The sequence below is a fragment of the Myodes glareolus genome, chromosome 7 (assembly GCF_982192425.1).
Source record: "Myodes glareolus chromosome 7, mMyoGla1.1, whole genome shotgun sequence".
Taxonomy (NCBI): domain Eukaryota; kingdom Metazoa; phylum Chordata; class Mammalia; order Rodentia; family Cricetidae; genus Myodes; species Myodes glareolus.
The window spans coordinates 17,873,029-17,900,627 of NC_142032.1; the positions used below are offsets into that span (position 1 = coordinate 17,873,029).

Consider the following 27,599-nt stretch of genomic DNA (forward strand, 5'->3'; position numbering starts at 1 on the left):
TTTGTGGAGAAGTCGTGATAGTGGTTTATTCAGAAAAAAAGCAGATTTTTGGTTTTTTCCATCACCCCCCCCCAAAAAAAAACCCTGGGATTTCTACTTTTGGATCCATTCCGAATCGTAGAAAAAGTACAATTTTAGTGGTATGTCTTAACAGATGGAATTCTAGCATAAGAAATGCTAGCTTGGATCACATTTCTGTCTAGTTTGTCAGTGTCCTTCCAACAGGAAAACCACAAAGAGAATATATCGGGATACCACTCCCCCCAAAATAAGTGAGGAACCTGAAACAGTCCATCTTTTTAACTATGACTTTCAAACCTGTTTGTATATTCATTAATGTGTGGATTTACTGTTCGTTGTGTAAAATAGGATTTTTTGATATATTTGTGCCTAAACCCCTAAACCCCTGCTCTTCGTAATTTCCAAGGGGTGTTTTTATAGTTCAGGTATTCCAGAATTAGATGCACCAAGTCTTCCTCACCTATACTCCCAACCCTCTTGCCATCCATCTTTTCATTGCTATTTTTTGTTGCCTTTATACAGAAACTCTGTTCCCAGGATTTTAATGATGTATTAAAAAAAGAAAACACATTAACCGTAGAAATTTTCTTCTTCCTTGAAAGCTTATGTTTTCCTCCTTTTTTAAACTTGGTGATTAAATGTATTGTTTTGACTTGGCCTCCTGTTATGTGCAATTAAGGTGCCTTAATTGAGAGTCATTAGAATTTTTCCATAAGTATTTGTCAGAAGCTAAAGACCAGAGAGGATTTTTGAGCCCAAGAGCAGTGCTAGAGACTCAGAGGTGGTTGGTGGAGCTTACGAAACAAGGTGCAACATTGGCAGTTGACGTTGATGCGTTTTCACCTTTCTAAGGGTGGGGGATATTTTAAGGAGCGTTGTTCATGTTGAGTAACTCTTTCTTGGCACTAGTAGATTAGTAACTTGAGTAATAATAAATGTTTATTATAGCATTTTGGAATTGGAAAGAGAATTTCTTTTATTTACAGTTTTGTCAACTGAACTATCTTTTTGCAGGGGAGGAGCTTTACTAACTAGTCCCAGTGGGCCAGGTTATCATATCATGCTGCCTTTCATTACTACGTTCAGATCTGTGCAGGTGAGTGATTCCTAGGGCTTCCAGATAGACAGGTGTGACAGGAGTTGCTGCACTGTGGGTGGATTTCCTTATTGCTTAAGCAAATGTTGGTATTTACTTAAATATGGAATGAAAGTTCAGAGTACAACTGTCACGGCACAAATAATGATTTCGAACCACTTACTTTGAAATGAAAGTGTGGACGAGGCAGCTTGTCAAGACTGACTTCTGCCGTCTGTATAATGGTATTAGCATATTTTCTGTTACTTCAGTCAAAATAAAAGTAAGAATTCAAAACATAATTAGAAGTACAAATCAGTGATTACTTGGTTTAAGACTTTTTGGTTTCCAGAGAGGCAGGCTCCTAGGCTACTGTTAACATGGAGGAATGAATTTTTATAACAGCTTTTGTATATAAAAACTCACAGTTTTGCCTGGTACATTAAACACAAATTTATGAGGAACCTAAGTGAATGTGGTACTTTGACAGCATTTCAGATTATTTGAAATAAGTATCTGATTCTTGTATAAAGTATCTTGGCTATAGGACATCTTTAATAAATGTAGTTTGATAAAACAAGATGGCAAAATAGAATTGGGCTCTAGCTAATTTTGCAAACTCAATGATCATAAATCTTTGAATTCAATTTTTTCTACCATCTACTGCAGATCAGGAAACAGGGAAAGTCAATGTCGTTAACATTACCACTTAAATTTTCAGCTTTCTGCTAAATGAGAGTGATTGTGAATCTCAAACTCTCCCAGGTTTCTTTCCTGTGCCTTTCTGGGCTAGGGAAGAGCTCTGCTTTTAAAGAGAAACCTGGAGGACATGGTGCTCTCTCCCTAGTCACAACGGTTTCCAGATTGGCTTCTCATATTTTAGTCAGACTTGTAAGGTTTTTTTTTTTAAATTTAAAACCATATTTCATGTGTAGCAATACAGTTTACATACTAAACAGCACTGTGATAGAATGAATTGATATAGTTTTTAAAAAAGGAAAACAGGAAATGTTTTAGGTTATGAGACCTCTCCCCTAGAAGAGAGTGTTTCTATTGCTTTGTGCCCTCATGGCAGATGCATCAGTGACTAGCATTGTATCATTCCTGCTGTACCTTTTACTCTTTCATGCATTGGCTAATGTTGTCATTCTTTGTTTACCATCCCTTCCTCTTTTCTGGCCTGCCCTAATCTTGCAGCCTTTCTTTAGACTCCTCCCAGTTTCTTTTCTCTCCTGATGTTAGCTCACTAGCAACTTTTAACAGTCTTTTTTAAATTATTTTTTATTTTTATTATTTTTGTTTCTTTTATTATTTTATTACTTTAGCAAATACCAATCCAAATTCCCATGCCCTTCCCCCCTCCCACTCCCCTACCACTCCCTCTACACACCTTCCCACCCAACCCTTTCCAATCCTAAGAGAGGGCAATGTACCCCGCCCTGTGGTAAGTTCAAGGCCTCCCTACTACTTCTAGGTTGAGCAAGGTATACATCCAAAGAAACTAGGATCCCAAGAAGCCAGTACATGCAGTAGAGACAAATCCCAGTGTCACTATCAGTGGCCCCTAAGTCTGCCCCAACTGTCAACCACATTCAGAGGGACTAGTTCGTTCACGTGCTCGTTCACTCCCAGTCCAGTTGGAGTTGGTGAGCTCCCATTAGCTCAGGCAAACTGTCTCAGTGGGTGAACCCCTCATGGTCTCAACCTCCTTGCTTCTTGCTCATATTCTCACTCCCTCCACTCTTCAACTGGACCTTGGGAGCTCAGTCTAGTGCTCCGATGTGGGTCTTTGCCTCTGTTTCCATCTGTTGTTGGATGAAGGTTCTATGGTGATATTTAAGATAATCATCAGTCTGACTACAGGGCAAGGCCAGTTCAGGCCCCCTCTCCTCTGTTGCTTAGGGTCTTAGCTGGGGTCATCCTTGTGGATTCCTGGGCATTTTTCTAGAGCCAGGTTTCTTGCTAACCCCATAATGGCTCCCTAAATCAAGATATCTCTTTGTTTGCTCTCATATCTGTCCTTCCTCCATCTCGACTATCCCATTCCCTCAAATTCTCCTCAACCCTCCTCTTCTCCCCTTCCTTCTACCTCATGCTCCCAAATTTTGTCTGATGATCTTGTTTCCAATTTCCAGGTGGGTTTCTATATGTGTTTCTTTGGGTTCACCTTATTATTTAGCTTCTCTAGGATCATGAACTATAGGCTCCATGTCCTTTGTTTATGACTAGTATTCACTTATGAGTGAGTACATACTACATTCATTCACCATATGAATGAGGTCTGGGTTACCTCACTTAGGATAGTGTTTTCTAATTCCATCCATTTGCATGCAAAATTCAAGATGTCACTGTTTTTTACCGCTGACTAGTACTCTAATGTGTAAATGTGCCACATTTTCTTTATTCATTCTTCAGTTGAGGGGCATCTAGATTGTTTCCAGGTTCTGGCTATTACAAATAATGCTGCTATGAACATAGTTGAACAAATGTCTTTGTAATATGATTGGGTATCTTTTGGGTATAGTCCCAAGGGTGGTATTGCTGGATCCTGAGATAGGTTGATTCCCAGTTTTCTGAGAAACTGCCACACTGATTTCCAAAGTGGTTGCAGAAGTTTGCATTCCCACCAGCAATGGATGAGTGTTACCCTTACTCCACATTCTCTCCAGCATAAGCTATCATTAGTGTTTTTTATCTTAGCCATTCTGACAGATATAAGAACATATATCAAAGTTGTTTTGATTTGCATTTCCCTGATAGCTAAGGAAGTTGAACATGTCCTTAAGTATCTTTTGGCCATTTGAAATTTTTCTGTTGAGAATTCTCTGTTTAGTTCAATACACCATTTTTTAATTGGGTTATTTAGAATTTTAATGTCTAATTTCTTGAGTTCTTTATATATTTTGGAGATCAGTCCTTTGTCTGATGTGGGGGTGAAGATTTTTTTCCCATTCAGTAGGTTGCCTTTTTGTCTTATTGACTGTGTCCTTTGCTTTACAGAAGCTTCTCAGTTTCAGGAGATTCCATTTATTTATTGTTGCTCTTATTGTCTGTGCTGCTGGGGTTATATTTAGGAAGTGGTCTCCTCTGCCCGTGCATTGAAGGCTACTTCCCACTTTCTCCTCTATCAGGTTCAATGTGGTCAGATTTATATTGAAGTCTTTAATTCATTTGGACTTGAGTTTGGTGCATGGCAATAGATATGGATCCATTTTCATTCTTCTACAGGTTGACATCCAGTTATGCCAGCACCATTTGTTGAAAATGCTTTTTTCCCCCATTGTATAATTTTAGCTTCTCCCCCCATTGTATAATTTTAGCTTCTTTGTCAAAAATCAGGTGTTCATAGGTGTGTGAATTAATATCTGGGTCTTCGATTCAGTTGGTCAACGTCTCTTTATGCCAATACCAAGCTATTTTCATTACTGTAGCTCTATAATAAGAGCTTGATGTCAGGGATGGCAATGCCTCCGGCAGTTCCTTTATTATACAGGATTGTTTTGGCTATCTTGGGTTTTTTGTTTTTCCATATGAAGTTGATTATTGTTCTTTCAAGGTCTATGAAGAATTGTGTTGGGATTTTGTTGGGGATTGCACTCAATCTATAGATTGCTTTTGGTAGGATTGCCATTTTTACTATGTTGATCCTTCTATCTAAGAGCATGGGAGATCTTTCCATTTTCTGGTATCTTCTTCAGTTTCTTTTTTCAAAGACTTAAAGTTCTTGTCTTTCACTTCTTTGGTTAGTGTTACCCAAAGATATTTTATGTTATTTGTGGCTATTATGAAAGGTGATGTTTCTCTGATTTCCCTCTCAGCTTCTTTATCCTTATGTAAAGGAGGGCTACTGAGTTTTTTTGAGTTGATCTTATATCCTGCCACATCACTGAAGGTATTTATCAGTTGTAGGAGCTCTCTGGTAGAGTTTTTGGGGTCACTTATGTAAACTATCTTATCATCTGCAAATTATGAAAGTTTGATTTCTTCCTTTCCAATTTGAATCCCCTTGATCTCCTTATGTTGTCTTACTGCTGTTGCTAAAACTTCAAGAACCATGTTGAAGAGGTATGGAGAGAGTGAACAGCCTTGTGTTGTTCCTGATTTTAGTGGAATTGCTTTGAGTTTCTCTCCATTTAGTTTGATGTTAACTGTTGGCTTCCTGTATATTGCTTTTATTATATTTATATATGATCCTTTTATCCCTAATCTCTCCAAGACCTTTATCATAAAGGGGTGTTGAATTTTGTCAGATGCTTTTTCAGCATCTATTGAGATGATCATGTGTTCTTTTTTCTTTTCAGTCTATTTGTATGATGGATTACATTGATAGATTTTTGTGTGTTGAACTAGCCTTGCATTTCTGGGATGAAGCCTACTTGATCATGATGGATGATTTTTTTTTATGTGTTCTTGGATTCGGTTTGCCAGTATTTTATTGAGAATTTTTGCATCCATGTTCATGAGTGAGATTGGTCTGTAATTCTCTCTTGGTTGAGTCTTTGTGGGGTTTTGGTATCAGGGTTAACTGTAGCCTCATAAAAAGAGTTTGGCATTGACCCTTCTGTTTTTATTATGTAGAACATTTTAAGGAGTATAGGTATTAGCTTTTCTTGAAAGTTCTGGTAGAATTCTGTACTAAAGCCATCCGGCTCTGGGCTTTTTTTGGCTGGGAGGTTTTTGATGATGGCTACTATCTCCTCGTAGCTTATAGGTCTATTTAAATTGCTCACCCGGTCTTGATTTAATTTTGGTATATGCTATCTATTTAAAAAATTGTCCATTTCTTTTACATTTTTCAATTTTGTGGAGTACAGATTTTTGTAGTAGGATCTAGTGATTCTCTGACTTTCTTCATTGTCCGTTGTTATGTCCCCCTTTTCATTTCTGATTTTGCTAATCTGGATGCATGCTCTCTGCCTTTTGATTAGTTTGGATAAGGGTTTGTCAATCTTACTGATTTTCTCAAAGAACCATCCCTTTGTTTCATTGATTCTTTGTATATTTTTCTGTGTTTCTATTTTGTTGATTTCAGCCCCCAATTTGATTATTTCCTGTCTTCTACTCCTCCTGGGTGAGTCTGCTTCTTTTTTTCTAGAGCTTTCAGGTGTGCTTTTAGGTCGCTAATGTGAGCTTTCTCCATTTTCTTGATATGGGCACTTAGTGCTATGAACTTTCCTCTACTGCTTTCATGGTATCCCATAGGTTTGGATGTGCTGTGCCTTCATTTTCATTGAATTCAAGGAAGATTTTAATTTCTTTATTTCTTCCTTGACCCAGGGGTGGTTCAGTAGTTGACTATTCAGTTTCCATGAGTTTGTAGGCTTTCTGGGGATAGTATTGTTGTTGAATTCTAACTTTACTCCATGGTGATCTGATAAGACACAGTGGGTTACTCCAATTTTTTTGTATCTGTGGATGTTTGCTTTGTTACCAAGTATGTGATCAATTTTAGAGAAGGGTTCATGAGGTGCTGAGAAGAAGGTATATTCTTTTTTATTTGGGTGGAATGTTCTATAGATGTCTGTTAAGTCCATATCATTCAGTACATCTGTTAGTTCTCTTATTTCTCTGTCTGGTTGACCTGTCCTTTGGAAAGAGAGGAGTGTTGAAATCTCCCACTATTAGTGTGTGGGGTTTGATGTGCTATTTAAGTTTTAGTAATGTTTCTTTTACATATGTGAGTGCTCTTGTATTAGGGACATAGATATTCAGGATTGAGATTTCATCTTGATGAATTGTTCCTGTTACGAGTATAAAGTGTACATCTCCATCTCTTCTGATTGATTTTAGTTTCTCTTAACACTCTTGAAGTTAGCAAGAGCATCATCAGACTCAGAGATTGAGGTCTTTTTAGGTCTTGTTCAAGGCCAGGTAAATCTGTCTCTGCCTTCCTGAAACTCACTGTTAAGTATGGTGCAGCAATAATATAAAGTATATATTAACAATAATAGTAAATAGATTTTTAAATTATATGTACATAGCAAATATACTGTGTATTGGTGTTTCAATTACATGTATGTCTATATGAGGGTGTCAGAAGCCCTGGAACTTGAAGTTACAGGTAGGTGTGAGCTGCCATGTAGGTACTGGGAATTGAACTCCAGTCCTCTGGAAGAGTAGCCAGTATTCTTAACTGCTAAACCATCTCTCTAGCCCCTTAAGAAGCTGAAACTTTTCTTAAGAAGAGTTATAAATATGTGTTTTGGGAATTGGGGAACATATTAAAAGATGCAGTTGTATTTAAACAAATGGTTTAACAAAATTAATAATTGAAAGGACTAATATGCGAGAATGTGAAATCCCATGTATAAGGTATGGAGACAAAGCAGTGCTTAGAGAAATTATATAAAATCTTCAGCCTTTATTTACTTTATAAAGTAAGCATTCACTTTTCCCCTCTTCTGTTCTTTTGTGACATGGACTACTGTGTAGCCAAGGCTGTCCTAGAATTTGCTACCTATACTAAAGCCAAACTTTCTTTCCAGTTTCCCAAGGGATATGATTACACATGTGTGCCACCGTAATATTTTTTTTCATATTGGAAAAATAATTAGGTGTATAGAAGTACATAGGCTGGGATATTAAACTGAAAAGTTATTAACTCCTAGTTTTTCTTGTTTTGAAAGTTGGTACAGAATAGTGAAAATTGCCTTAGTTTAATGCTTTGAAAGAAATAAAATATACTGAACTCATTTATCAACCTTTTCCCCTCACTTTGTCTAGAATTATCTCTACTATTACCATCATGCTAGTTTTTCAACCATTTTATACTTTCTGTGCTGAAATTGTATATTCAACCAATGATGACATCTTTCATTATTTCTCCAGGATTGACATCTTTCAGTTTTCACGACCTTATTAACTTACCCTAGACAAGTTACTTCTTTAGCTTCCTGGTTTTCTTGCCTCTCAGAAAGCTGAATAACAACTGTATAACATAATCAAAGGAATTAAGGAAAACACCTTTTTCCCCTCCAGTGCTAAGAGGTTAACCCTAGGGCATAAGCCCAGAGCCTTGAGCATTCTAGGCAAGTCTCCACCATTGAGCCTGTATCTTTTGTGTTTTCTTTTCCCAGATTAGACCTTGCTAGTTTCCAAGGTAGTGTGGAACTTGCACTCCTCCCACCTCAGCCACCCACATAGCTGGGATTATAGATTTCCATGACCACTTGGACCTCTGACAATTTTTTTGAAAGGTTCATTTTATGATTATATATAATAATAATGTAATTTATTATATATACGATTATATATAATATAACATATTATATATAATATATATAATATAATAGTATATATGATTATATATATAAAGAGTACCTAAACTGTTTACCAAATATTCAAGGCCTTCGGTCTAATATCCCTGTGTTCTTTTCCTCGAATTTACCACTCATCTGGGTATTGCCTTCTGCTTCAGGCAAACCAGCCTGCTTTGGGTTTGTACTTGTGTCTTCTGTAGTATGTATTTGAATAGTACATTAATTGAATGTAAGATGTTTCTTTTAAGTTCTTATTTCTCCACTTCTAGATTTGTCTTGTTCGTTTGTTTTTCTTTTTATGATTTTTCAAGACAAGATTTCTCTGTAGCTTTGGAACCTGTCCTGAAACTAGCTCTTGTAGACCAGGCTGGCCTCGAATTCAGAGATCAGCCTACCTCCGCTTCCTGAGTGCTGGGATTAAAGACATGTGCCACCACCATCCGGCTGTTTTGTTGAGCCTGGGTCTCTCTGTGTCGCCGTGGCCGTCCTGGAACTTGCTTTGTAGATCAGGCTGGCCTTGAACTCAGATATCTACCTGCCTCTGCCTCTGAGTGCTGGGATTAAAGGTATGTGCCACTACCACCTGACTAGAATTTTCTATTAATACTTTCAGAGATCTTTTAAATTTTTTTTTAATTTATGTGTATTTGTGTACACCTACTTGTCTGTGCACCATATACTATGGTGTCTGCAGAGACCAGAAGAGAAGTTGAATGTTCTGGAATGGGAGTTACAGGCAGTTGTGAGCCACCCTATGTGGGTTCTAGAAACCAAACCCAGGTCCTTTGAAAGAATGTTAAATAATTTTAACTGCTGAGCTCTCTATCTCTCTTAAGAACTTTTAAGACTGGTATTTCATTCCTTGTAACAAACAGTACCTAAGAGCTCAAATTATAATGTTATTTTTGTACCTACTGGTATTTTTTAATATAATTTTATTTCCTATGCTAGATTGTGACTATTAGGTAACAGGGGCCATGTTCCATAAAATAGCATATTTTGTGTGCTTAATAAGGTGTATTGTGTCCAGAATATACGGCTGACCTATTTGAAACTTTAGCATACACAATAAGAGGTCATTCTGATACAAAGGTAGGTGTGATGTGGCAAAGTAATTAAGAACCAGATTATTGGTTCACTAAGGAGGAAGCAATGTTGGTGTTGGCACTTACATTAAAAGGCAAGCTGAACAGAACATGTGAGAAAACAGTAGGTCCTGAATGAAAGCAGTGACTATAGGTTCAACTTTGCTATTGAGTTCAAGGGCAGCTTTCATAAAGTTCTTGTGTGTGAAAATAGTTACTCACCACCAGTATAAAGAGTAATAGTGAGGAATCCAAGTTCAGAACACAGACCTTAGTCAGAGTGTCACTTGTGAGTGAGCTGTGCAGTTTGCCATCTCAAGCCAGGTCTAGGCAATAAGACACTTAAGGAAAAATTTTCTGCCTACTAGTCCATAAAACATTGAATATTTCTTAGTGCATTTTGAGTCCAACCTTCCTCATAAGACATGTGGTACTCAAGTCTTTATAGATTGTAACATGAGGGGCTGGCGTGTTGGGGTTTCTGTCCCGCCCAGTACCCCGCAGCTGGCAAATCCCAAAGAGAAAATCACACACAGGACTCCATAAGGTTATAAACTGATTGGCCCATTAGGTCAGGCTACTTATTAGCTATTATAACTTATGTTACTCCATTATCCTTATCTATGTTAGCACATGGCTCCATACCTTTCTCAGCAGGGCAAGTTACATGCTGCCTCTTCGATGGTCTGCACAGGAGTGGCAGAGGAACTTCTCTGCTTCCCAGAATTCTCCTGTTCTCATTGCATCACCTCTACTTCCTGTCTGGTTTTCCTGCCTATACTGCCTGCCTGGCCAATCAGCGTTTTATTAAAATATGATTGACAGAATACTGACAATTCTCCCGCATCAATAGATATAGAAATAGCTAACTTGATAGCTGATCTTTGGAGGCTGAAATCATTGCAGAACTCTCTTACTAGCAGCAGATCTCCAGAGATTCCTCTCTGGGATCAGCAGGGTATATTTGTTTATTTTGGTTTTTAAGACAGGGTCTCTCCTGGAGCTTACTGTGTAGATTAAACTGGCCTCAAATTCACAGAGATCCAGCTGCCTCTTTCTCAAGAGTCCTGGGATTAAAGGGGTGCAGCACTATGTCTGGCCAGATCAGCAGTGTTTTGTTGTTATTGTTGTAGATGATGTTGTCTTTTTTTTGTTGTTATTTTTCTCTATGTAACAGCCCTGACTGTCCTGGAATTTGCTCTATAGACCAGGCTGGCCTCAAACTCACAGATATTCCTACCTCTGCCTCCCAAGTGCTGGGATTAAAGGCGTGCAAGTTTTAATGAGCTATTTTTTCCTTCCCAGACGACACTACAAACAGATGAAGTTAAAAATGTGCCTTGTGGAACAAGGTAAGTTTCCTCCTTTGTGACTGACTGCCCTTTACTTACTTTATTTATTTTTATTTATTTATTTAGGGTTTTTTTTTTTTTTTTTTGAGACAAGGTTTCTCTGTGTAACAGCTCTAGTTGTCCTGGAACTAGCTCTTGTAGACCAGGTTGGCTTTGAACTCAGAGAAATCCACCTGCCTCTGCCTTCCGAGTGCTGAGATTAAAGGCATACACCACCACTGCCTGGCTTACTTTCTTTAGTTCTAATGAAGTTTTTAGAGCAGTAGTCACTTGAGAAATGTTTGTTTTGTTTTGTTTTTGAGTCAGGCATACTCTGGTTTTATGTCCCTGGTTGGCCTGGGACTTAGTATGTAGAGTAGGCTGGCATCAAACTTGAAGCAGTCGTGCTGCCTCTGTTTCCCAAACCCCGAGATTATAGGTCTATGTCGACATACCTGCTAAGACACTTCCATGTAGTCATGACAGCAACAGAGATTTCTATGCTGTGATTTACTTGGATGAAGCTGCAAATGGGAGCATTCCATCTTAGGGTGTTAATGAAAAGATTGGAGTTTTAGACAGGCAGACAACTGTATATTAGCTTTACCACACCTGTGTTACTATTTTAATTGGCAGGAAAATGAAGCAGAAAGTATAGAGTTCACATAGTCCTTGCCCTCTGCTGATACCTTGATTAGCTTCTCTAAGCTTAGTTCCCTAAAGTCAGGGAGTAAGATCTATGTTACAGTTATTGTAAGAATTTAAATTTGAGTATGTGACCCAGAACTTGTCCCTGAATTGATGCTCAATAAAAGATTACTTAAAACAAAATCATTACTTAAAACAAAATCATTCCACTTGTTTTTATAATGTTAAATGTCCTCTAAATGAGAGTTTCTGAGTCTGTAGGTCTTTAATAGAATTTATGTTTCGAGTGAAGACCCTGAGTATGCTTTTGATCTAAAGGCCTCTAAGAATTGTTCTAAAAAGGTTGAAGGCAAGAAAGGAAATGAGACTTGGGGGGTATCACTAAAATACACTTCCTACATTAAATTTTAGTGAGGAATGTGGAGTACAAGGCCTTTTTCTTTAAATGCATAGTTTAAATGACTTATAAACTTAAAAAGATAACTTTGACATCTGTAGAGTGAAGGTGTAAGTCACAAATAATCCCACACCAGTTTGGAATTATGATTAATAGAAGGGTTATTTTTTCAAAGGGGAAAAACTTACAGATTACCGTCCCAGACACAGCCCCTCTGCGCAAACAGGAAAGGAGTCTAGGAGCCGGAAGTGGAGCTGGAAGCCAGAGAGGGAGTGAAGGACAGCCGCTGCTTTTTTAAAGAGAGAGAGACCTCGCTCCTATGGGCTGGTATCTCAGAGGCTATTGGCTGAAGGAGCGGAAGGAGCTCCCGCAGCATTTCCCCCTTTTGTTTAAGTAAGAGAGTTCTAAGCCTACTACAAAATTATATACAATAAGTACAAACCTACGAAATTATATACAGTAAGTACAAACATCCTATTCTAACTAGCTTAAATCTTGTATAATAAATAACTTGGCCAAGTCATGAGAAGTAAGTAACTACATTCATATAATCTTCAACCCCATCAAAGATCTGAGAAGGGAAATAAGGTTACCTGAGTAATTAGGAAGTGCAATCAAAAACTTCCAGAACATGTAACAACTCACAGAGACAACTGGCTACCTGGGCAATCACCCAAAGTCACGTTTGCAGCGTTGAAGCAACCAACTTTGGCTTAGGCCTAACGTAACTGACATACCATTTTCAAAGGCAAGGAACTTTTCAAAACTATCTTACCCTGTCTTGACATGATATGACAGTCCTGTTTTATCCATTTACGGATACTCTGTAACTCTGTCAGTCATTGAGGTATGAGCATTTCTTTACCTAAAGGCCTGTTCTACCAAGAAGAAAGGCTCCAGGTGGAGTGTCTTTGGTGCTCAACATTCTCTCTGGAATAGATCATTGTTGCCAGGAGTGATTGTGTCTCACTACCACAGAACTCTGAGTTAGATTAAAGGCCATTTTCTACAGCTCTTTGAAGAGGTTGGAGATTATCTATCTATACTGAATATAATCTCTATGTATCTAAAGAACCTGATTAGTCTAATTATAAATGGCAAACTTAGATAACTATTGATCTATATAATTCTCAATACCTATCTAACTTAAAGACTGAGACAATAAACAACTGTGCAATAAATGAGGACAATATGACCTCCAAATATAAACAATGTGCAAGTATACATTGCAATATGGTAAATATATATATCAATACATAAACAGTATATAAGTATCTTAATAAGAGGTAGAAGTGTACAATGCAATATGGTAAATATACATATATCAATACATAAAAATGTTTTAAACAGAGGTAGAAGCGTGCATGCATACAATAGTCAACATAATTTAACTTTGTATCAATATATAAGAATCAATACCAATATATTTGTCTAAAAACAATAACTCACAAGTACAAATCTATTATCCCGTAATCCAATTATCCCTCTTTTTTTTTTTTAAGATTCCTGCGCTTATAAAATTCCTGCCCCAACCCTCAACCGTATACTAATTATAACCAACCCCTAAATGATGTCCCTAAACCCAAGGACAAACTTTACTGGGAGAGGGGACGTCGTTCTCTAGAATTACTTCCAGCTGTCATGGGGGCGACGTTCTTTCTGGGGGGGTCCTGTGAAAGTAAAATTATGGTTAAATTTCAAGATCACTGTTTTAAAATTGCAAATAGTCTCTGAGTATTTTGTGGAGGTCTGGCCAGAATGTTGTACAAGATGTGCACCATTTCAGCTAACCAAGTTGGAACCGTCTTGTGCAGCTGGTACCCAAAACAGGTCTTGTAGTAGCACTATCAGTATCATGATGTCATCTCAACCAAGTAGAGTTGTTGTTATGGGGCCCCATTTTCTTCCTGGAAACTTCAAATGTCACTGCAGGAAAAACTCATTATTCATTGTGGAAAACTTAAACATTAATCATATAGACATATACAGACATACATATATTCAATGAAAGACATGATAGATATATTTAATGAAAGGTATGATAGATATGAAGAAAAGTAAAGATGTTTTCTAAACTCATATTTCTTTCTGTCCCATATCATGACTCTTGACATGAGACAGAAACTCCAGAAACTCTGGGTTTTTCTTTTAATAACAGGCTTAGAATTAGAGAGGGACTGAGCCAGAGTCCAACTCTAAAACCAGCTCTATAAATTTAGAAATATGATTTAGTATATTTTACTTACAGAACCTATTCAGCTTTCTTGATAGTCCCTATCGGACCGTTATTTTCCATCTGTTGGTATTCAAATATCCAGGGTCCCTTGAATTTTTCAAAGATGAGTGTTTTCCTGTGGAGACAAGAACAGAACCCTGCCCCCATTCTATGTTTTTCTTACCACCTGTATGAATATCATCATTGTAGATGAGCTGTCATTTCTTCTTTCCAAGAGGTTTCTTCTCTTCAAATCGAACTTTTATTAATTTTGATGGTATCCACAATTTTTCTTCTCCTGTGGAAACAAGAGCAAAACCCCTTCCCCAATGTAGCACATCTCCTGGCTTCCATTGAGAGGTCAGCACGTCTCTGAAATAAACAAGTTGGTTTAGTTCAGAAGTTTTTTCCATTATCCAATGCCTCTCTGCTGCTGTTGTTCCTTTCTCATTAGCATTAAGAAAATTCAAGGTTAATAAAGCATTATGCAATCTATTTCTGGGGGTATCTTTCGTACCTTTCTGTTTGTTCAGCATATCCTTTATAGTACGATTTGATCTTTCTATAACTGCCTGATCTGTAGGACTATTTGGTATACCTGTAATGTGTTTTATATTAAAATAAGCAAAAAAGCGTTTCATTTTCTTAGATACATATGCTGGACCATTGTCTGTCTTTATTTGTGCAGATATACCCATGATGGCCATAACTTCCAATAAATGTGTGATTACCGAATCAGCCTTTTCTGAGCTCAGGGCAGTTGCCCATTGAAAACCTGAATACGTGTCTATAGTGTAGTGTACATATTTTAATTTACCAAATTCCATAAAGTGGAACACATCCATCTGCCAGATTTCCTTCCTTTGAGTACCCTTTGGGTTACTCCCTGCAGGCAATGGTGTTTGATTGTAGAAAGAACAAGTAGGATATCTCTTTATAATGTCCTTAGCTTGTTGCCATGTAATAGAAAACTCTTTCTTTAAGCCTTTACTATTGACGTGATGTTTTTTATGAAATTCTGAGGCCTGCAGAACGCTTCCAATCAATAATTGGTCAATTTCAGCGTTACCTTGTGCTAGAGGGCCAGGCAGACCGGTATGGGACCGGATGTGTGTTATATACATTGGACAAAGCCTATTCCTAATTATGTCCTGTACCTGGATAAGCAATGAAGTCAACTCTGTGTCATCTGGTATGAATTCAGCGATTTCAATATGCAAGATAACTCTTTCTGCATATTGTGAATCTGTAACTATATTAAGAGGTTCTTTAAAATCCCTTAGCACCATAAGAATGGCATATAAAATTATAAGACTTTGTTCCACCTTACTCAATTCTTCCGATTTATAACCTGCTTTCCCTGATTTATTTGCATCGGTATAAAATGTCTGGGCTCCAGTTATTGGAGCATCACGTACAATTCTAGGAGGAATCCAAGAAGTTCTCTTTATGAGGTTAAGTCTATCACTTTTGGGATAGTTGCTGTTAATTTCTCCCAAAAAATTAGCACAAGCCCTTTGCCATGGTTCATTATCTGCCCATAACTTTCTTATTTCCTCAATAGTAAAAGGCACTATAATTTCTGCTGGGTCTATACCTGCTAGTTGACGAAGTCTCAGTTTACCTTTTATAATTAATTCAGAGACTTTTTCTACATAAGTTTTTAATTTTTTACTTGGCTTATGAGGTATAAATATCCACTCTAAAATAATATCTTCCCTCTGCATTAAAATCCCTGCAGGAGAAATTCTGGAAGGCAGTATGACTAGGATGGAACTAAGATTCGCGTTCACCCTATCCACATGTGCCTCCTGTAATTTTTCCTCAATCATTGTCAGTTCCTTTTCTGCTTCAACTGTCAATTTTCTGGGACTATTCAAATCTTTATCACCATCTAAGGTTTTGTTTAAATGAACTATTAGATCAGGTGTTATCCCAACAGCTGGTCGTAGACTGGAAATATCTCCTAACAATCTTTGGAAGTCATTAAGAGTCCGTAACGGGTCTCTCCTAATTTGTGCCTTTTGCGTTCGAATTTTCTCTAACCCTATTCTGTAACCTAGATAATTAATAGAATCTCCTCTTTGAATCTTTTCAGGGGCAATTTGTAATCCCCACCTAGGCAAGACTTTCTTTACTTCTTCAAACATATTTTTCAAAGTATCTTTATTTGAATCAGATAATAAAATGTCATTCATGTAATGATAAATTATGGACTTGGGAAATAGCTTACGAATTATTTCCAATGGCTTATTAACAAAATATTGGCACAATGTGGGACTATTGAGCATCCCCTGTGGGAGGACAGTCCATTGATATCTCCTAGTAGGCTGAGAATTATTATAAGTAGGCATTGTGAAGGCAAATTTTTCTCTATCCTTTTCTTGCAAAGGTATAGTGAAAAAACAATCTTTCAAATCAATAACTATAAGAGGCCATCCTCTTAGTAATAGAGAAGGCAAAGGAATTCCAGATTGTAGCGGACCCATAGGTTGAATTACCTTGTTGACAGCTCTTAGATCTGTCACCATTCTCCATCTACCAGATTTCTTTTTTACAACAAACACAGGAGAATTCCAAGGGCTGGTTGATTCTTCAATATGGTTAACATCTAGTTGCTCTTGTACCAGCTGTTCCAAAGCCTGTAATTTATCTTCAGCTAGAGGCCACTGCTTGATCCATATTGACTTCTCAGTTAGCCATTTTAAAGGTAGGGCTGTTGGTACCTCTAAAGGTTTGCTATTGGCTGTATGTTCTTGTACAACCTGAATGGCTGGTGACCTTTTTCCATAGTACCTCACTATATCCTTCCCAGAATTGTGAGTTCCTGGAACTACAGGAATGTTAATCTGGGTATTCCATTGCTGTAGCAGGTCATGGTCCCATAAATTTATTGCAATATTGGCTATATATGGCCTTAGTCTTCCTATTTACCCTTCAGGCCCTATGCATTCCACCCATCTTGTGCTTTGTTTTACATGAGATAGGGTTCCAATTCCCAGGAACTGAACATCTACCTCTTGAAGAGGCCAATTCGGATGCCAAGATTCTGGAGTAATGATACTTACACCTGTACCTGTGTCTAATAAGCCTTCAATTAAAATGCCATTTATACAGACTCTTAGCTTTGGTCTTTGATCTTTAATAGAAGTCTGCCAAAATTAATAGAAGTCTGCCAAAATGTACGTTTACTCTGTCCTACTGAATTTTTTGACTCATTCTCCACATGCAATTCATCATTTAGACCAGTATTACTTTTTACGGCAGACATTGGAGTTTTTAATTTTCTTGGTGAGACACATTTTCCACTCTAACTGGGAATGACTGGGCCACTTTTGGCTTGGGGGCCTGCGAGAGGCCCCTCAAGGAGTTTCCCAATGGTATCGGGTTGCCTTGTCTGTCTGTTGTTGACCTGCATTCGTTGGACCAATGTCGGCCTTTACCGCATCTCCTACATATACCTGAAGGCTGAGGTCTCCTACTTTTGTCATTCCCAGAGGCGATATTATTCCTAGAATTTCTTTGCCTGCAATCCCTTTTCAGATGTCCTAATTTGCCACAATTAAAACACCTGGTAGTTTGATGTCTCCTCATAGCTTTGGAAATCACTTCTCCTACCCAGGATTCATCACTATAGCTAAACGTCTCAACATTCATTGTATGCTGTATCCATTCTTCCATAGGTGCTGATCTAGATCTTAAAGGCCCACTTATCTTTTTACATTCAGTGTTTGCATTTTCAAAAGCTAGAGATTCAAGAAGTATTCGTCTAGCTTCTGGGTCTTTTACCCCTATGTCCAGAGCCTTAATTAATCTTTGCACAAAGTCAGTAAAGGGTTCTCTCTGTCCCTGCCTAACCCTGGTATATGATTCGACCCTTTTTGCTGGATCTTGTATTCTGTTCAAAGCATTCAAGGCTGCTTTGTGACATAAGGACAACACTTCTTTGTCATAAAGAGCTTGGACCTATGGATCAGCATGTGTTCCTACACCAAGAATTTAATCTTGGGAAACCTCCATACCTTTTGCTCTTCCTTGCTCTTCCATATGTTTGGATTCTTCTCCGAAATAAATTCCAAGCATCAAGGAAGGTCCATCATCTAAAACTGCAGACACTAGCTGAGAGAAATCATGGAGGGGTAGCTCTGACATTAGAAGCCCAAGTCCTTATCATTTCCTTAACAAATGCAGAGTGCAAGCCATACTTAACGACAGCTTGCTTAATTTCTTTTAAATCATTCATTGCTATTGGTGTCCATCTAGCTTCTTTAACTCCCTTTGAGCCTTTAGAAGTTGACCCTTTGTCAGAATCAATTACAGGGTATGTTAGAACCCTGGGTAAGCCAGCTCTAACAGCTGGTGGTGGCATTGTATCCTGTCCTTGTGCCTTCTTACTCTGTTCACCAGCTCCAATAATTTCTTCAATCATTTCTAATCTTTTTTTCATTGTCTCCCTTAAATCCTGAATCTCCTGACCTACCCGTGTTTCTAGGAATTTCACTAAGGTATCAGTATTTTGGTTCCCATTCTGGAGGTACATTCTATCTGTTACCTTATCAAAACTTTGTGGTAACGTCTGAATGTCAAATTCAACAGCCTGAACCCTTTCAGGTAACTTCCTAGTACCCTTGGATATGGAGTCAGTATTGTCTATCATAGTATCCACTTGTTCAGATAACCCTTGATTTTCAATAATTTTAATCCTTTCAACTAGTTGTTCATTATTAGTCCGTAAATATCGTATCTTCCTTAATGTTAAAATATTGAAAAGAAAGCTGAAACCTAGTAACAAGTAAATTAATGTATCCCCATAGTCATATAAACCTTGCATGGCATAATCCATTGTATTAACAAAGAAAACAGTAAAATTGGCGTTGGAAACAAAAACTGCCATATTACCTCTTGTCTAGTAGGCGGTGCTGTTGCCAAGTCACGACTAGAACCACTGCAAAGGTGACGGAAACAGGGTCCTGTTTCAGTGTCCGCTTTAGTATTTGTTAAAAACTAGGAAATATAAGTTGCTCAAGAAAGAAAATGTAATTAAATCAATTCCATACACGGAACCAGAAACTCAGAATCCAGGGGTAGAAAAGAGCAACCCGGAAGTCGCGTATGCCTCCACGTGACCGAGTTGTTCTGATTCATGCCACTAAAGCACCGCACTTACAAGGGAAATTTAAAAACAACTCAGAAAAGAGCAAACCAGGCAGGCAGAGACTGTCCTGAGCCTGTGGAGCTTGGGAGGCGTGGGGTTTAATTGAACTGCTGGCTCCACAGGCACAGGCCGCAGCTGAGGGAGGGCTCGTGACTAGCCGAGTTGATGGCAAGCAGTTGAGTAGGGGGGAAGGGGGGATTCTACAACCAAACGTGGGGCGCCAGATGAAGGCGTAAGTCACAAATAATCCCACACCAGTTTGGAATTATGATTAATAGAAGGGTTATTTATTCAAAGGGGAAAAACTTACAGATTACCGTCTGCGCGAACAGGAAAGGAGTCTAGGAGCGGAAACGGAGCCGGAAGCCAGAGAGCGAGTGAAGGACAGCCTGAAGGACAGCCGCTGCTTTTTTAAAGAGAGAGAGACCACGCCCCAATGGGCTGTTATCTCAGAGGCTATTGGCTGAAGGAGTGGAAGGAGCTCCTGCAGCAGTAGAGGGACAGATACATTTTGAAAGGGACCAAGCTCCCTTATGTTTTAAATTAATATATCAAGTTCTTCATAGGTTTTAAATTAGATTATCAAGTTAGTTCTGTCTATAATGTATTTGTATTTTGTTGCTTTTATTGTGGCTCTGTCTCACGCTTTTTCTGTTTTGTTTGTTTATTTGTTTTTAGTGGTGGAGTCATGATCTATATTGACCGAATAGAAGTGGTTAATATGTTGGCTCCTTATGCAGGTATGTTACCTATCTGCTGTGTTTGTAAAATTATAACCAGAGTGTTTGTAACTGAGAAAGGAAAGTACTTTTTAAAGTTTTACCACCTCAGTGAATACTAATAAATATGAAAGAATAAAGATGAAGATATTTCCAGGAAATCAATGTAAAAACACATCACAAGTTATAGACAGAATTAGTTTTCAGTAATCTTCTTTTTTTAAATGTATATGAGTGCTCTATCTGCAGTTATGCCTGCATATCAGAAGAGGGCATTAAATCCAACTATTTATGGCTGTGAGCCACCATGTGGTTGATAGGAATTGAACTCAGGACCTCTGGAAGAACAGCTGATGCTCTTAACCCCTGAGCCGTCTCTCCAGCCCTAGTTTTCAATAATCTTATGAGCTACTCCTTTCTGAATTTACTGTTTTTAAAAGCAATTGTTTTTAGAAAAAGAAAGTGGCATTGCGTCCAGTTATGGTGAGGGAGAATTTCCTTGAATCCTAAAGATCTATAACTGATCAATTTCCTTGGGTCACACTCATTTGTCTGTGTAGAAAAATCTTTTCTAGTTGAGATTTGCCATAACTTGCAAAGTAATCTGACAATCTGAAGTTATACTTGAAAGTTATAAATGAAAGCATTTTCTTGATAAAAGATGAACACTCACAGAGATTAAGTGGATACATGTTCTTTAAAAAAACAGGGCTGTGAAGGAAGATGGCTCAGTTGGTGTGTAAGCATGAGGACCTGAATTCAATCCTCAGCACCTAAGAGCTTAGTATAGCAGTGTACATGTGTAAGTTCAGTGCTGCAGCAGAAGCAGGAAGATCCCTGAGGTCCGGTGGCTAGCCAGTCTAACGTAATGATTGGGAGACCCAAAAATGACACCTGAGATTGGTTTGTGGGTGTGTGAATGTGTGTGTACACACACTCAAGTGCATTGCATTATATGTGCATACACACAAGGAATTTAATTGCAAGCTTTGAGTGTCTGGTCCTCATCCTTGTTAATAAGCTGGCAAGAGCTTTAAAAAAGTGAAAATGGCAGCCTCTGCCCCAAGGGTATTTTCACTGTACTTGAGAAGACATGATTGAAGTATAGGATCATGTTAAGTTTCACATTATTTGTATAGACACAGATAGTGGAAAGATTTCAGAATAAAAAGATGCAAGTATATTATTGTCAAGTAGTTTTGAATGACATTTTTCAGAGATTATTTTTCTCGCGGTTTTTCATCTTCAGTCAGCCTTCCATATCTGTGGCTTTTGTGTTCACAGGTTTAACCAAGCACATATCAAATATACTCAGGGGAAAAGGTGAACTTTTCCCCTGTCGTTTCCCCAAACTATACAGTATAGTAACTATTTATATGGCAAATTATATTGCGTTAGATATTGTGTAATCTCCTAGACTTGATGAAGTGTACAGGTGAATATGCAGTCTGTATCGCCTGGTCAGTCTTTATCTCTTAACTACAGTTTTGCTTTACAGTAATTGCTTGTACTTTCCTACTTCTCAGTTCCTCTTCACACTGCTGCACCAGTGCACATCTGACTGTTGTCATTCCTTCCTTAGTGTCCACAATCTGTCCCTTTCTAGCATGGAATTTGATCTTCTGTTAATGTTGTGAATGTAAGAAAATGTGTTAAATTGAACCCAAGAAGTGTAAGGTCTGTGAGTTGTGCTTTATGTTTTTACTATTTTGTTGATAGTTTTCCTTATGGATAATATATCACTTTATTATTGCTGAATTCAAGATACTTGGGTCATTGTTGAGTGAAACAAACATGGGTTGTATTCTCCTTCAGTGTTTGACATTGTGAGGAACTACACTGCAGATTATGATAAGACTTTAATCTTCAATAAAATCCACCATGAGCTGAACCAGTTTTGCAGTGCCCACACACTTCAAGAAGTTTACATAGAATTATTTGGTAAGTGTTAATTTGTTTTAAATATATAAGTAGACAATGATTAGGAATCTTTTTAACTTAAATATTAATGCTGTAATGTTAGTAAACCGTGGGCCATTTGAACACTTTCTCTGAATTTTTAATAGAGCAAGCATCTCTAAAATACTTTGTTTTTAGTTAGTAATAATTTCTTTTTTCCTCTCTCTCTCTCTCTCTCTCTCTCTCTCTCTCTCTCTCTCTTCCTCTGTCTCTGTGTCTCTCTTTGAGATACTGTCTTACTATATAGCCCAGACTGACCTCAAACTTACAGGAATTATCCTGCTTCTACCTTTCAAGTGCAGGGATTAAAGGCTTGAACCACCACACCACTTTAATGATAATTTCTTATATAACTTGGTAGGAATTAGAAAATCTTTATTCACATGCTATATTCTGTTTTCACTATACTTTATTAAAGCTTAGAAGTATATGTTTGGGAGTGTGCTGGCTAGTTGTGTATCAGCTTAACACGAACTAGAGTTATTTGGGAAAGAGAACCTCCATTGAGAAAATGTCCCCACCAGATTGGCCTGTGGGTGAGTCTGTGGAGTATTTTCTTGATTGATGATTGATGTGGGAGTGCACAACTCAATGTGGATGGTGCCACTCCTGGGCTCATAGTCCTGGGTGCTTTATAAAAGGCAGACTGAGCCAGTCACTAAACAGTGTTCTTCTGGAGCTCCAGGTTCTTACCCTGCCTTGGACTTCCTTAGTGATAGGCTTTAAGTGAGGTGAAATAAACCCTTTCCTTCTCAAGTTGCTTTAGGTCATGGTGTTTTATTACAGCAATAGACACTAAGACAGGGGTGTTTCTTAAGATCCACTTCTATGCATTTGGAATTCAGGATTTGTTAGGAGGACAGGCAGGACCTGGCATGCAGTTGTATTTACAACTATGATTATTTCATATAAAGGATACAGATAAAAACTAGCGAAAGTAAAAGTTATAATGATAAAGTCAAAGGAAAACCACATGTAGAATCCTCTGGTAGTGGAGTCACCTAGGGTGTGCTTACTTCCCTTAGTAACAAGGTACAAACACATGTGAAATATTGACTGCTGGGCAAGCTCATTAGCCGCTTAGCACCTAGCAGATTTCACTGGGGTTGATCATATAGACACCCTTTGCCAACTACTTAACAAACGTCTAGGCTCCCTCAGGAAAACTAGTGTTGAGCACAAACCACACTGTATAAACAGGCAGTATGGTACCTTTTACTAGTTCTGGCATGGTGTTGGGAGTCCTGTCCAGATCTAGACTCCAAAGGCTACAGTCCCAGGCCTGCTATGTTACCTTTCTTCTGTAAAAGTTTTCACTTGAGATAATGAAATTATCTCTGACCAGCGAATTGGGTTTGTCACTTTTAGTGTTCACCTCTCCTTCCTGGAATTCTTAGTTTATTTCTCAGAGTAAGGTATGGGAATAGTTAATCAATTTAAAGTTTACCAACTAGGGGCTGACAAGATGGCTTAGTGAGTAAAGGGTCTTGCAATGAAACTTGATGACCTCAGTTCAGTCTCCAGGCTCTGCATATTGGAAGGAAAGAACCAGCCACACACAAAATAAATAAAATATAATTAAACCAATTGTTTGCTTTTGATGATTGACAGCTGCTGCAGTGCTTGATTTGTCGCTTCACTGGTTGCTTTAATAAGGGTGAAACTACCCTTGAGGTGATAAAAGTTCATCCATTGTAAGATCAGTAAAGTTAAGGCTCTTTATGGTGTAACTTACCTTTATTTAATCCGTAAGGTGGCAATCAACAGGAAAGACATATAGTTATTTGCATAAAGATTTACTTAAAAAATTACATTATGAGAATCGAGCTCAGATATGGCATATCTATAATCCCAGCACCTAGAAAGCAAAGGGGATTGTAAGTTTAGACCAATCTGAGCTATAAAAGGAATAAGGCATGCACTAAGAAACTAAAGACCCAGCTCCTTCATTTATTCAATAACTGCTTTTAGCCAATAATTATTAATCTAGTAAAAATGTAAGTTATCCAATAAATACATTGATCTAAAGTTAAATTGAACTTACTGAATAAACATCTTGGGGGTAAACTTAGAATGGCTGTTTATCATAGTTCTTCCTTAATAGGTAATTTCTCAAGAAGAAAAATGCTTTGTATTCATCTCACTTAGACTTAGTATATATTTTATTTGTCAGTTGTTTAAGCTCTGATAAAGAATAAGACTGGAATCTGTTCTGGTGTTAATTAAAAATAACCGAATATCATGAGAATTGTTGTTCTTGACTTGAAAAACAGATCAAATAGATGAAAACCTGAAGCAGGCACTGCAGAAGGACTTAAATGTCATGGCCCCGGGTCTCACGATCCAGGTAAGCTCCAGAATTCCTAGGGACATTCTGGGGAAGTTTTTAGAGCTTCCAGTTGAATACTTTCATGTGATTGGTTGTGCAGTTACTTAATCAAATCACTATGGTAATTTGACTTGCATCCCTGTGGAAATGAGAAGTGTGCTGAGTGGTGTTTTCTGGTGAATTTTAGGAGGATAATTCAAAGCTCTTATGAAGAACTAAATTCATATTTCTACCAAATATGAGTTCCTTTTAAACACAGTAATGGTTATTAACCAGTATGAAAGTACACCTTGCCTTCAATAACATCATGAAAAAGGAGCTCAAATGTAAGAATTAAACAACAGTTCTTGACAAAATAAATGTGACAGGGTATGAATTGTCCATTGGACAGTGATTGCTATGAGAGTGTCTACAGAATGAGTTCTAGGACAGCCAGGACTGCTGTCTCTAAACAAAACAAAACAAAAAAAATGGAACATTAATAAAGAATTAATTAAGAAATTAATTTAAAAAGGTATGACTTGGAGCACTTTATTAAGTAAAGGTATAAGAGAGTGGGTACCCTTGTCAAAGTGTATTTTCTGTATTTGTTGGATGAATATCTCATGAGAACTCTACTCAGTTCATCACCCCAGTTATTGATTAGTTGATTTGCTGTGCTTTGTTTTAATGTATATGGGTGTTTTTTTCTGCATGTATATCTGTACACCATGTTTGTGCCTGGTGTCCCCAGAGACTGGGAGAGGGCATCAGATCCCTTGGAACTAGAGTTACAGTGAATTCTTGTATTCTTGTTTGTATTCCTTTTATTTCCTTCTCTTACTGAGAGTGAAGATGCTGGATACCCTGGACTGTTCTTGATCTCACAGCAGATTTTCCTGGTCCTCTGGCTCTTACAGTCTTTCTGCCCCTTTTCTGCAATATTCTATGAGCCTTAGATGTAGGAATTATGTTGTAAATATTGAGACCAGGCTCAACCAAGTTTGCTATGGGTTTAGGTGATCTATGGGTACCTAAAAAGGACTTAGTTCATTGTCTGCCTCTGCATTTCCCCCTTTTAGACCAGCAGAGCCAAGTAAACCCAGGCAGTCTAAAGAGAGGCCTAGCATGCCATTTTTCTCCCCAATAAGCCCCGAAGCAGCCATTCCATAGTAACAAGATCACAGTGGGTAATATGCCTATGGGCCTTGGATGAGAGGTAAAATTATCTCACTGAAAAGTTTGAGAAACTGTATTTGCAAAGCTCATAGAATTTATTGTAAAAGAAAGAAACTATTACACTGTTTTAGCCATCTCTGCACCAGATCTTCTCATTCTCATAGTCCTAAATCATGATAGGAACAATGTTAAGGTGGTTGTCATTCTGGTCAAGATCCCTATCATGGACTTATGAGCTCTGCTTTAGCATCCAAAGACTAGCTACCTACATTTGCCTAGTCTGGAAAACATTTTTCTGTCTGCAGACTTTAAAGGGTTTTGTTGATCCTGGTCATGGAAATTTGTCTAGGTGCACCAGACAAGATGTTCTTTTCACCTATTCCTATGTTCAGGCCCATCAAGCCAATTCCAGTAAGGAGAAGGATTGGGAATGGTTCACGTGCAGTTTTCCTGGATGAATAAGAGCCATAATAGCCTTGTCTGAAGCGCTTGTTCTCAGAAGGTGTATGGCATCCAAGTAGTAATAGCTCCCCTTTCCCTATTATTGGTATATTGGTGGTTCTTTGGATGTAGACATTTTTCTGAAGCCAGTGAGCTGAAGTCAGGCAAAAAGCCCATTCACTGGGAGCTGTGGCTTCTGCTCTGAGGGACATGGATCTCTAAGGTCATTTTTGAGGAGCTGATGCTAAAGTGTTTGACAATCATGCAGTCATTGAAAAATTTCCCGGTTTTGTTGCTACTTCATAACTGTAATTTTGCTACTGTTATGAATAGTAATGTAAGTATTTGATATGCAACCCCAAAAGGGTCTCAACCCACAGGTTGAGGACCACTGCCTTAGATCATCTCTCTGAGCCCTCTCAGCAAGAATAAAACGAGGATTCCACCAAGGCAGATGTGACTTAACTCAAAATATCTGCACTTCTCCAGAGACAGGAGCGGTCAAATACTTGATTTTCTCCACCTCTGCCTTTAGGTTAGAGAGGATACATCCACCAACCTTCAGCCAGTAGTCTGGGAGTTTATCACTTTTTACATGATGATTATAAACTTACAGGTTACAAAGTATTCCGTGCTTGTTCTTTGAAAGCCACTGCCAACTTTCATAAGGTTCTTGGGTTGATATTTTTGCAATGCTTGGAAATATGGCCCAGAAATTGGTAATTTCTGTGTCCCAATTATAAAAGTAGGGAACTTGGGAGTTTTCACAGACAGAATGAAGAAGTTGCTTACCTTTATCCTGTTCTTTTTGAGAGGTTTCTACCAGTAAGTGGTGACAGTTGAGCAAAGAAGAGAAGTATTGTTTGTTTGATATTTTAGGATTTGTTTGTTTGTTTGTTTCTTAAGTATAACTTTTATGTGCATTGGTGTGAGGACATCAGATCACCAGGAACTGGAGTTATATACAGACAGTTGTGAGCTGCTGTGTGGGTGCTGGGAACTGAACCTCAGTCCTCTGAAAGAGCAGCCAGTGTTCTTAACCTCTGAGCCATCTCTCCAGCCCCTTTAGTTTTGTTTTTAAATGAGGAAATAAGTGGTTTTCTTCTAGAGCTGTGTAAAGTTGTTTGTTTGTTTTTATAATTAAGAAATTATTTATGTATTCGGATGTTTTGCCAGCATGTATGTCTCTGTACCACAAGGAAGACTTCTGGATGCCCTGGGACCAAAGTTCCTAGCCAGTTTTGAGTCTTCATGTGAATCAAACCTGGGTCCTCTCGATCTCTTAACTATTGAGCATCTCTCCAGCCCTCATAGATGGAGGTTTTTTAGGTCATCAAAAGTGTGACTAATGCTGTTTCTGTTTTTATTGGGGATCCAACCCAGGATGCTATTTCCTAGGGACAGAAATCCCTTTATGATTTTTTTCTACAACAGTAGAGAATTCCTCCATTTTATAAAGTAAGCAAATGCTTATGAATTTTTTCGTAGTCTTTTAAAATAGTCTTTACTTGGTCTGTACCACCAGCTTAGAGACTGATAGAGTTTTGTTGATGTTTTACTGTAGACAAGAGATAAAAAATTAACCCTGAGTGAATTGGGAAAGAAAGAATTGTTGAAAGTTATGGACTGGTGAAATGACTCAGCAAGAAATGTAAAAACTTTTTTTAAAAAATGAAAGTTTTGAAATTAAAAAAAATTAGATTCATGTGCTTAAATGCTCTGTTACTTAAACATTTAGCCAGTTGACTTATGTGCGTACATTATCAGTGGCAGGTGCAGGATGTTTAGTTAGTAAATACAAAAGCTT

General features: G+C 38.0%; 1 protein-coding gene across 2 annotated transcripts in view; it reads left to right on the forward strand.

Annotated features, from left to right (window-relative positions):
* The window catches only part of Erlin1 (ER lipid raft associated 1), a 46,850-nt gene that overhangs the window by 1,028 nt on the left and 18,223 nt on the right, over positions 1-27,599 (forward strand). For both annotated transcript variants that reach the window (XM_048439188.3, XM_048439187.3), the window contains 5 exons: positions 1,036-1,117; positions 10,746-10,792; positions 19,865-19,926; positions 21,721-21,846; positions 24,138-24,211. In XM_048439188.3, the coding sequence (XP_048295145.1) occupies positions 1,036-1,117; positions 10,746-10,792; positions 19,865-19,926; positions 21,721-21,846; positions 24,138-24,211 (391 nt within the window). The remainder of the gene's footprint in view (positions 1-1,035; positions 1,118-10,745; positions 10,793-19,864; positions 19,927-21,720; positions 21,847-24,137; positions 24,212-27,599) is intronic.